Here is a 12,019-nt window from a genome sequence, read left to right as displayed (position 1 = left end):
GGGCATGAGATTCAGGAGAGAGAGACAGAGGAGAGAGGGGATCTGGGAGTATATAGGAGAAAAAGACATTTAGGGCGGTAGTGAAGGGTGACAGAGCAGGCCTGAGTAGTGTAAAGTTCTAAGTGGAATATGGTTGCCAAAATGCTAGCATTTGTATCCCCTTGGCAATGGTATTTTTCACTGCAACTATCATCAGGTTGTGAGCCTGGGTCGCATGATTGTTTTTCTAAGGGTCTGTCATTTTGACCCACTGAACACCTGTCCCCATTTTTGTGACAACATATGCCAGGAGAGCAAACTTTCGCTTTTCTTTTCCACCAGAGCGTTATTAGCATAATCACTCAAATGAGAGAATAGTCCCCTTTGATTGCTTCAAGTAATAGAAAAACTGAGTTCACATCTGTTGTAAGTGGGCCCACATAACTTGTTAAGATGCAGAGTTTTGAGAAGGAATAGCTTTTTTTCCTTCTCATTTTTCATTACAGTATCCATTGATTTATACTGGGTATCTTGGGTGACATGTATGATTGCAACAGTAAGAGTGAAGTTGCAAATATTTGACAATTATTACGATGTAAAATAACAAAAACCAGAAAAATTTACTGAAAGAAATCATCAGGACTTTTGCTGTGAGACCAAACCTTGAAGTAATAAAAAATGACATCAAACAGAACACACCAGAACAATGAGCCTGATGCATATAATCCACTTTTCCTATTATTGATTTTGATGACCCCATGTCCTCCTCTAGTTCATAGTGCCATCATAAGCATTATACTTTATGTCATTTATTAGAGTACATTTTTAAAGCATAACAATCTGTTTTAATTACACTTAAATGTCTCTATGGATAAGTTTAATATTTATATTTTTTTAATCAATAGAAAAAGATTTTGATTATATCTTTGGAAACATACTCGAGCTCAACAAACAGCTGAAATCATGTGGCTTTCTAACAGACTCCTTTGAAAAAGTGCTTTACCTTGCAGAATTATTAGCCAGGAAGTACTATAGCATTAAGTTATTGCAAAGCTTCGTGATTCATCCGGTAAAGCACATGGCTCTGTACTTCGTGGGTTTCTTATATTTAGCTACATCCTCCTTCATCCTCATAGAGAAGAGATCCCTGCATTGCTCATGAACCTCAAGGCTACGAAATCATCTACTGTGTGCTGGTCAATCAGTGGTGGTCCCCGATTTTATACTATCTGGACTGACACTGAACTCAGGCAATCACCCTTCTACCATCTCCCATTCCTCTCCATGCTTGGAAGGGTGCTTGCTCCCTCTTCTGGCCTGACTTTACTAGAAAAGGTGTTGACAAAGGAGGCCATGCATTCTTTGTCATTCCATGTTTTGAGCTGACCCTCCTGCTGGAAGTGTGTAAAATCATACTCCTGGCAACATTTAACTCCCAGATTCATGTTGTCATCAGATAGGACAGGCCGTGGTGGAATGTGGCCCTAATCCCCATCCTGGTGAGAATTGGACCTGCCCTTAACCTCTCCATTCCAATCCCAGACAAATGAATCTTACATTCTCCAGCACCTCTTCAGGCAAGAACACAAGGCCCCTGTAGACAAATGAATCTCCCACCCAATTTTACTCAAATGTGATTATTATATGCTAAACATTAGACATAAAAATAAGTTTATCTTGGACCTATGACTTTATCATCAACAGGAGTCAACCCATTTTGTGATGATGGAAGTCTCAAACCCCCTCTCAAGGAGTATGGAACGCTGATGTTGCCCAGCTCGTTAGCAGAGATCCAACAGGACTTCACAACCAAACCAATTAAGACCACAGAAAACCTCAGAAACATTTGTTTTTAGTTACCATTCTCTAATTTTTTAAATGATCAAAGCAAAATTCTCAATGCCTGAGTGTCTCCCTAGTACCTTCTGCTGGACTTGCAATTGTGTTTGCAAGTCAAGTCAAATTCTCTCCAAATTGTAACTAAATGGTTCTAAATCCTGCTCCTGGTTGTTGTAAACAACTGTTTATAACAGTTGTTTGATTTGCTGTTTGATTTGCTACCATCTATTTCCTCTTTTTCATTAGACTCTTCAAGGGTTTAAGAGTTCTAAGGTACCCAGTGCAATATTACTAAGCTCTTGATAAATATTACTTGTTGAGGATGTTGATGTTTATATTTTTAAGTTCCCCAGAATCCACAATTTTGACTTGGCCAACATTTTGAATTTTAGAGCTTAGATTAGGCTAACCATCCTAATGGGGTTCTTGGTCAGGTCTCTTCATAGTCTATGTGAAGCAGAGAATAAAAACCAAATTCCCTCTATCTGGTCCATTTTGCAAAAAAGAAGGAAAAAAAAGTTGGCCTGGGAGGGCCATTTTGCCAATATGTATAGGTTATTATCTTCTTAAGCAATCATTAGCACTGAAGGAAAACATTAGAACATGCATGCATTTCACTTCAAAGTCAACATTGTAAGTCAGCCACCCCCATTTAGGGGACTAATAGTTGATTTGAAGGTGCCCTTTGAGAATTTGATTTTGCAGCCCTTTCTAGGGCACCAAGTAGATCCTCCAAAAACCAGCAGCACCCATTCCGTCCCTCTGGATGGAAGCAGGCGATCTGATTCCCATCCAGCCATTCTCAGGGCATTCATTTTTCAGGCCCAAGTGGGTGACCAAATCAGTAATCTCAGGTCATTTTGGGGAACAATTTCAGGGGAAAAATAGTTTTCTTTAACATAGAATGGAATTTCATCAGTGCCAGGCTAGCCCCGGTCCACAGGAAGTTTATGAATGTTTGTGACAGTTGATAGGCTGGGAAATAGTCAAAGGAGAGATCCACACTTTAGCAGCCAGACACTTACTGAGCAGGTGAGCCAGCTTCTAAGGCCTTCTGGATTGACTGACGAGGAAAGCTCAGAGTAGAGAATATTTCCAGACAGTTATCATTGTGTCTCATAATGATATCCACACACCCACACGCCTGAAGAGGATGCTACAAATGAAAGATGCCGGAGTCTAAGGAACATGGCAGCCATTTAATAAATCTACATAGGCGCCTCAAATTGAACTCACTTGTTAATATGTAAATGGTGGCTTCTCAGGCTATCCCCAAATAAAAATATATCCTCTAAGTGTTACAAACAAAAATCTAAAATAATCATAAAATAGTTTAAATATTTCATTACTTGGCTCAGAGTTCTGATGGTAAAGCAAAGTGCAGTTCCTTCGCCCTCTCACATTCTAACTGGAACGTGGTCCTTATCAGAGCGTAGACACCACAGTGCACTGAGATTGACACAAAGCCTGTCTGCCACATTTTCTGATAAGGCAGGAATGTACTTTTCAAATCTCCTGAACATGGCCTTCCTCATCCGTCACCAATATATTTCTTCACCTTGCTTGCCTAGAAGGGAAAATTGCCATACCTTAGGACTTTTCTTACAGGTTGACATCTCATTGGCTCTTGGTACAATGTCTTATTCCCAGTGAGAATGCAAAAACACTGACCAAAGGCCTATTCACTGCTCCCCTTGCTCACACATTGCAGTGCCCTCTGAAAGCAGAACTCATCAGCTGGCCTGCCAGTTATCTCTGCCATAGACACTGGCTTCAAAGGTGTAGGACAAGATTTCAAAATTGCTTGTAAGGCTTATCAGGGAAGAAAAGAGAGAGGACTATGTATCTGTTGCAGGGCATCAGCGTCCCATTTCTCACTGGAGGAGGTAACTTCAGTTCAGCCCCTACCCAGCCCAGCACCAGCCTTGGCTGTGAGGTCTGTCCAGAGGTACTGCTAGCCCTTAGAGAAATTTCTGCAATGACTGAGCTTCTGGACAGAATTCAGCCAGACTTGAACCTGAGAAGAGGTGCCTAGGGCTAAAAAAAGATCCTATTTTTCTTTGTATCTGAAACAAGATAGTTGTCTTAGAAGGTCTGAAAGTCTTGATACCCTGAAGGGTTTTGCCTTGAGAAGGGCTCTTGTGAAGCCCTCTTTGGGTTAGCACCAAAAATCTGCCAGCAGGTTAGATTCGTTCTCCTTCCTCTCTCCAGCTGAAAAGGAATGGACCATTTGAACTTCTAAATAACAAATAGAATCAGATTCGTTTATTGCTTCTGCTTGCGTATAGACAGGGGAAGAGCAAGTTTCAGTGCTTGGGGTGGGTAGTGGATGAGGGGGACCATGGAAAGCAGAGGGGTCCCTTGAATCTGCTCTTGAGCAATGGAAGGAGAGGGAGAAAGGAAGGCTCCCACTGGCTAAAATGAAATACATTTTCAAGAAGGGCAGCTGTCACCAAGCAGTAATGATGGCTACCCTGCTAGGACTCGGCCTTGTCCTCCTGGGTCTCCTGGCTTACCCTCTCCTGCACTGCTGGTCCCAGCCTAGTATGGACGGAGTGTGAAGCTGAGCTACAGGTGTTTTCTGCTAATGCTCCACCAATTTAAACACATTAAGTTTGGAGTGTAGTTCTGCCTATACGTGAGGCTTTTCTCTAAGAAGACATCCTGTTTTTGGACTCTGATATCGGGAAGAAAGCAGATCCCATCACTCTTGCATACCTAAATGAAGATTCAGCACATTTCATTGAGGTAACCCTCAGCTCAGCTCCCACCCTCCCCAGCTACTGGATTTATAAATCAGAGGGCAGGATAGTGGCAGTTGGAGTCCCAAATTAATAGAAGCCAGAGCCAGAAAGTCTTCTTGGACCATGCCAGTCTCCAAGTTTGCTCTTTAGTATAGATTCTGACTTTCCGTGCTGGCGTATGGAGCCACCTTGGACAGATCTGCAGGGATTGCAGGGAAAGAGCGTGGGTGAATTCACCCACTTGGATATCTAAGTGTACGTTAGTTTGCATTTCCAAATCTGCTTCTATTCTGGATAGTACACTTTTACAAAGCTTATCAGAAAACTTGTCTAAAAGAACACATGATTTAAAGAGCATTAAAAAGCATGAAGTAAATAGGAGGCCTTCAAACCTCAATAGCAACGTTTTCCAACCCGGGCAAAGGATTTCTCTTTCTTTCAAAAGGCATAATCACACCCAGCTCTCAATGGTCACAGATAATGGCAGTGGGGAGTAACACAACTCACAGGTCCCAAACCTCATTGGAGGCCAGCATTTCATCCTCTTCCCTCACCTGACCTTTCCCTGCCTGCTCATAGAGACTTATTTAAACTTCATCTCTTGGTCCTTCTCTTGACCTCTCTTCTGGCAAATGGACTAATTAATAAATGGTCAGAAGGCCAAAGAAAAAGAAGAGGCCAAACTAAGCCCAAACTTGGATAACCTGTGCCTGGAACAATGGCAAGTTGTCCCAATAGTAACTTCCAGATGAATCACGACATTTTCTCAGACACCAGCAGGTGAACTGATGTCATTCTATTTGCCTCCCACTTCTTCCATCCAGAATCACTGATCTCCGCTGGGGCTGGTAAAAACAGCTGGTTGAGGTCTCTAGTCTCTGGCCATTCTTAGGGATGGTCATTTTATTCCTAAGTGTAACCCCTTCTGGTGTGATCCACGTGTTTTCTGCCAACTCCCCACAAAGAAGGCCAGGAGAAACTGTCTGGGTGGGACTTCTAATAGGGGACAGCAGGACCTTGGAATCTGTCACTGTGGATGATGGGGGCGGGTGGTCCATAATGGGGAAAGGAGGACTGAATAAGATTAGGCTCTGAGGTCTTCCTGGCCTTGACCTGTGGAAAGGCTTAGAACCCCCTGATGGTCGCTCTATTTTTGAAGAAAGCAGGTTGTCCCCCGATGGCTCTGTCTCTGATGTGCGCTTTCTGCATTGCACTACTGCATCCTGGGTGGAGAGCAGGTTAGCTAAACCTGGTTCTGGAGAAAGGGTGGGTCCCTCACACATGCGAGATGCAGTGGCATCCACTGCCAAGGACTCAATGGCTCCTGTATCTTGCTTTGGTTTCTCTTCCTTTGGGCTTTCCAAGGAGAGAGAATCACCTTTGGCAGTTTTCTGAGAGGTCCCACCAGTTGAGTTGGGTTCCTCTTGGCTCCTTTCCACAGGCTGAGTCCCATTCTCCCCTGAGCTCTGAGAGGGCAGGGGCTGTGGGATCTGTGTGTACTGAATCTTGGGTGGGATGACTGGGACTGCCCTGGCCTGGCACATTTTGACCATGAAGGAGGTTCTCACAGCTGACACACTCACGGGAGCTGAGTTTCGGCGGCCTGTCAGGGCGTGAGCAACAATGTCCGGGTCCTGAGGGTCCTGGGAGCAAACCCTCCAGGGGTCTACTTTACAGTGAGATGAGGTCATCCACGTGAACTTCGGGTCTCCTGGCTCAGAGAGCTGCATTCCAGGTGAACCAGATGAGGCCACATTCTCAAACCGGAAGAGGTCAGTGATGGGAATGGCAGAGTCCAAGTTGAGGGAAGAAGGCCTATTTTTCCCTTTTGGGGGCCCGCACTCAGTGGTCTTTAGCGGTAGCTTCGGGGGATGCTCTCCAGGTGAGGTGCTGTCCTGCACGCTAGGTGAATTCTCCTGGCTTCTCTGCGGCCCAGGAACACTGCCTTGCTCAATCTGAGGGTTGCAGTGCTCCAGGGGTGTCCCCTGTTCCTTTCCCTCTGCTAGGCTGACAGGGCTGGTTTCTGCTGGTTTGGGCTGCAAACCACCTGGTCCCTTCTGGTTGGGAAGAGCCTCTGTCCCTTTAGGGCAAGACAACTCTCTGAAGGAACTCAGGGCTTTCTCATCCCATCCAGTAATCTCTCTCCTGGGTGACAGGGGCTGCAGAGGGTCAGAATTCCCCTCTGCTTCAAGGTTAGCACAGCTGCTGGAGGAGGGACCCTCGAGAGTCCACTGGCTCTTAACTGTGGTTTTGCTATCTAGAGAATGGCTCTGGCGAAGGCTGGGCCTGTGGGAAAGCCTCTTCTCCAGTCGCAGGCCCTGGGAGCCCTGCATCTGGGCCTCTTGCACATCTTTCAGGGTAGGGGAATGAAGAGGACTCGTCACCCACTGGGGCTCCTCCCAGGGTTCCACCATCTCCAGGCCATGCTGCGCATTGTCCGTCACAGTGTCGTCTTCGTCACAGTCCGAGGGCTCCTGTACTGAATGGGCTACATCCACCTCTCCTTGTGGGGAGATCTCAACCTCCCTTGTGGGGCTTGGAAAACCAGAGCCTTTCCCCTCAGGAGCAGCATCCTTTGAATTTTGCTTTTCCCTTTGTCCTGGAGCAGCCTCGTCTTCCTGACAGAGACTGGGGATCCCAGGGCTGCCTTTGGACTTCAGCTGGTCTGTATCTGCATTTGTCTTCAAATTCCTGGATGAGCCTTCTCTCTCAGGGCCGCCCTCCAACAGCTGGACTCGAGGCGCCTCCTCCATTGGGGTTGGGGGGGGAGGAGCAGGCGGGAGCACAGGAGACAGATTCCCTGGACCTCCCACCTCCACCCTCGCTTGTGGAGAAGCCGCCTCAAACGGCACTATTTCCAGAGGAACTAGGCTGCTGGGGTCTGGCCGCTGGCCCTTCTCGGGCTCAGATCCATGCAGGCTGCTGCTTGCCTCGGATTTTTCTCTATTGGCTGCTGTGGAGGCCCCCGGTGTGCTCTGATTGGTTGGATCCCTAGTCCACTCCTCCAGGGGGGCGGAGACTGGAGCTGGGGCCGAGCCACAAGACGCGCTCCCAGGAGGCTCCAAGGAAGCACAGGGCGCCGGACTGAACTCCAGAATTGGCTGAGTGGCGCTGATCTTTAGGGCCGGCGGTGGCAACGAGGAGAGTTCCTCCTCAGATTCAATAATTTTCAGTTCCTGTTGAATCTCCGGCCAGATCAGGGCGTTGGCCAGATCATCTTCATCCTGAAAAACATCAAGAAACTGGTTATTTTAGAACCAAAGGCTGTCGGTGCTGACATCCGCACGCACTCTTTCCCAGTGAGACTGAAGAGACTGGCGCATTGCCAGGCTGCGCCACCTCAGCAAATAAAGGACACAGCATGAATAATAACCGTGGATGTTTATTCAGGGCTTACCATGTCCCGTTACATGCTTTTACTGTATTTTCGTGTTTAATTTTCCCTAAAAGATAACTACCGCCATAATTACTCCCATTTTAGAGAGCAGGAGACTTATGTTCACATAGATTAAACAATTTACCTAAGTCACACAGCAGCAGACCGGGATTGAAATCCAGCTCTGTCTACACCAGAACATGAACTCTTAATCCCTCTGCACTGTTGCCTTATAAAACAAACCGACCCCTGGTCTCATTTAACCTCAGCTTTACCAGTTGGCACACAAGACTCAGATTCTCCCAGTGGAATGAAAATGTTAACTTGCCCTGAAACCTACTTTCCAAATAAATAGAGATTTTTTTTTCCCAAGGAAATACATATCCACATGGAAAGAAAATTAACATGCATTAAAAGAAAGTAGAATACAAAAACAACAAAATCTTATATTTCTACCACCTACAGATAACCACCATGAATGAGATGGGGTGCCTCTTCCTGCACCTTGTTTGCTGTCCTTGGTTTCCCGAAAGTCCAGCTTCTCTTTGTTGTTCTCGACTCTTCCCTTTCCGGACACAAAGCCCAAAGCTTCAGTCAGGAAAGGGACAAAGGGAGTTCTGGTTGGGGCCAGGGAAACAGATTTCAGTGCCTATCATTTTTTGTCCCAAGGAGAAGCAGTTTGGGGAGGCCTCTCCGGCCGGTGAGGGTGAAAGACTTTCTGAGAAGTCTGACCTGCTGCCAACCTGACATCACTTCTCACCTGGCTCTGATCATATGTCGTTCATATTAGTTAATTTGACGCTTGTCTTATCTTTCCCAATGGACTGTGAGCTCCCCGAGGTCAGGGACTGTGTTCCCTCATCTTTGATTCCTCGAGGCCAAATGGTACCTGGCGTACTGTGAGCGGTTGCTCAATGAAGGGTCCGTTGAACTGAAATGAATTCAGTGTTTTCTTTTGAGTTATTTCCTTCAGATAACTCTCCAGGTGTAAGATTCCTTGGTCAGAAGGCAGCGATACTTTTGAGATCTGATTCCATTGTATTGCACTGATTTGTGTACGTGTCTATTTTGTCTACTAGACTCTGCCCTCCTTCAGGCCAAGGGCAGCCTCTTACTCATCTCTTTACTCTCCTCAGCACCTACATTATTGATCTTTGCCTAAGAAATCAATAAATTTCAATGAATAAATGAACATCTACACTCCCCTCACCCCACTCTCTGCCATCTCAGTAAGGGGACCATAGTGCATCTTTTGCTCAGATCAGAAACCTATGGGGTGTCCTTGACACTTCCTTCTTCCTCACTCGCTCTTCAATCTTTTACTGGGTCCTGTTCACTCCACCTTCTAAATAGCTCTTAGATCCTCCCATTTCCACCTCCCCTGCCTCCTGCCCCCTGTCTAAACCACCATCCTTTCTCCCTGGTCTGCCACATGCTAGCCTCCTAATTGATATCCTCACCCCTTCTCCTGCCCTTCTCCTCACAGAATAGAGTGACATTTAAAAGATAAAATTCTGAACAGATCAACAGAGTTTCCATTGCCCTTAGGTTAGTCTCCAAATCCCTTCCAAGCAGGCCTGTCTGACGTGGCTCCTGCTTCCCTCTGGGCCTCACTTTCTCTAGTCCACGTGCCTGTTCGCCAGCTCTCTTCTCCTTCCTTGAATGTTTTGTGCTTTTTCCCACCTCAAATTCATGGTATGCTTACTTTTTCTGCCTGAAAGTATCTCCTTTCCTATTCTTCCCCCTCCCCCTTTCTTCCAGCTAAGCTCTCAGTCTGTCTGTTCTTCAGAGAAGCCTTCTCTCACCATTGTGACTCCCCTCCTCCCTGTTATATGCTCCCACAGAACTCCATACTTCCTTATCACTCTAGAAATCACTTATTTAGTGATCTTTCACCCACCAAGCTGTCAGCTCCAAGAAGGCAGGGACAGTGAGCATCTCGCACTCTGCAGCCATCCCAGTGCTCAGCAGAGGGCCTCCCACAAAGTAGGTGTTTAATACATGTTTTTAAATGAATGAATGAACTGATGCCTTTACTTGTTCCCATGAATCCACCTGGTGCTCCTTCCAGCACTAACTGTGTCTGCTTCTCAAAGCAGTTTAGACTTGATCCCTACCAGAATTCAATACCCATAATAATCTCTGTATCCTTCTCCTTCTACAAATGCAAACGTGTCTTACAAGAATCCTTATTAAGCCCTCCTGAGGCCACTGTGGTGCCATGCACTGCCCTAACTCTTAGTATATGGGCCTTTTGTGCATCCCCCAGAAACCAAGCTCCTGGAAGCAAGTTAAAGGCAAAGAGTTTCCTTTTCCCCTTTAGCACACTCCTCCAGGTCACAGAGCTGCCTCCCAAATGCAGGACTCCTCCCTGGATGTCCCTGGAAAACCTCCTTACACCTTCATCTTATGCTAGACATCCCATAAAACCTTGGAAAATTCACCTCTAAAAAGTGAAAGACGTTTAGTAAGCTCTCACATCATGTTTTAACTTCTCCAGAAGCCATCGGAGGAAGAAATGGGTCCCAGAAATCTTTGAGAATATTTTTACAGACAAGCATAGACAACTACCCATCTGGGATGTCTGGAAGAAGAGAGCTGTACCCAAGAATGGTCATCATATTTGGGACCAGGATATGACAAGTAGGTTTTGTGTTGCTTCCAGGATTGAATGTCATTACATTCCAAAGACATGTTACTGGTTTATGGTGACTTGTGGTCAGAAATAGGGTTGAGTCTGACCTAGTGAATCTGAACGGGATGGTTCCTTCCCATCACCATAGGACCTCTGAAAAGTCCACTGCAGAAAATCCCAGACCTGATTAGGAGGTTATCTCCTCAAGTCCCTTTGGTAGAAACAAGTTCTTCCTCCCAAAATAAGTAAATAAATCTACTTTAAGCTGTACCACGAGCTCTTGAGAAAAAGAGGACTCTACTAGATGGACCAGGCAGGGAGTCCCCCTTACCATCTCATGGAGAAACACTGCTTCGGCTCTGGCCCTGGGGCTCTCCTGCAGAGCACTGGACTCCACCTGGCCAGCCTCTTGACTCTCCTCCACTGCCTTCCCTCGATCCAGCCTCTTCTCTAATTCACTTGAATGTTGAGAGCCCAGGGCGACTTCCGAGATTTTCTTCTCCTCCAGTTGGGCACCTGGCTCCAGGGAAGGGCCTTTGCTGCATTCCACTGTCCTCACTGCTTCAGGTCCTGGCTTGGCATCCTCAAGAGCCGCCTTCTTAGCTCCAGAAGCTGCAATGAGGATGAGAGTTATCAGTGAAGCAGACTTCCTTTCAAGAGAGGCCATTCCCAGCACACTCACTGTCTTGTACCAGCCCTGCTTCATGAGGATGGAGGGAGTTCCCACAGCTCACTGCCCTGCCGCATTCTTTACCCTTTCCTCCTAGCAATGTCCTGTCCTCAGATGCCGGAGTCACGGACTGTCAGGGATGGCAGCAACCTCAAGGATCATCTAGTCTAGTGCTTCTTAACTAGGCACCATCTTGCTCCTCCCCGCCCCAGGGGACATTTGGCAATGTCTGGAGACAGTTTTGGTTGTCACAGCTGTGTAGGGGGAGTGGCTACTGGCATCTAGTGGGTAGAAGCCAAAGATGCTGCTAAATATCCTACAGAACATAGGAGAGCCCCCACAACAAAGAACCACCCAGCCCAAAATGTCAATAATGCCGAGGTTGAGAAATCCTGCTCTAATCCAATCTTTCACTTCAGAGATTAGTAAATTCAGACCCTGAGAAGTCAGGCTTGTTGCCTAAGGTCAGAGAAATCTATTATTTACACCAAGCTACAAAGATGTATTATGATTGTGATTGACAGCTTCCTGTGTGACTCTTCCCAGGGGTTATCTGCACATCAATTTGGATACATCTAAAATGATTAAGCTCTGATCTTGAACATCTACCAAGGCAGGGGACAGGGAGGCAGACCTCAAGTTTGGCCTCTACTGCGTTGCATGATGAAGGTCCTATTTCAGTGTATAAGGCTGTTTTCACTGTGTAAAATAAAGACTAAGTACCTAGGACAGTGCTGGGTACCTAGCAGATCCTCGGTAACGTTATTATTATTTAC

At 46.3% G+C, this 12,019-nt stretch overlaps 1 protein-coding gene across 1 annotated transcript in view; it reads right to left on the bottom strand.

Annotated features, from left to right (window-relative positions):
• Positions 1 to 4,061: 4,061 nt before the first annotated feature.
• ARHGAP31 (Rho GTPase activating protein 31) overlaps positions 4,062 to 12,019 on the bottom strand; it is a 105,838-nt gene continuing 97,880 nt past the window's right edge. The window contains exons 11-12 of the mRNA XM_046658040.1: positions 10,905 to 11,185; positions 4,062 to 7,786 (exon numbers count right to left, since the gene is read on the bottom strand). Coding sequence (XP_046513996.1) covers positions 5,354 to 7,786; positions 10,905 to 11,185 — 2,714 coding nt within the window. The 3' untranslated portion in view covers positions 4,062 to 5,353. The remainder of the gene's footprint in view (positions 7,787 to 10,904; positions 11,186 to 12,019) is intronic.

The sequence above is a fragment of the Equus quagga genome, chromosome 4 (genome assembly GCF_021613505.1).
Source record: "Equus quagga isolate Etosha38 chromosome 4, UCLA_HA_Equagga_1.0, whole genome shotgun sequence".
NCBI lineage: Eukaryota > Metazoa > Chordata > Mammalia > Perissodactyla > Equidae > Equus > Equus quagga.
Note: the sequence above shows the minus strand (reverse complement) of the source record. Positions and strands in the feature narration are given on the sequence as shown.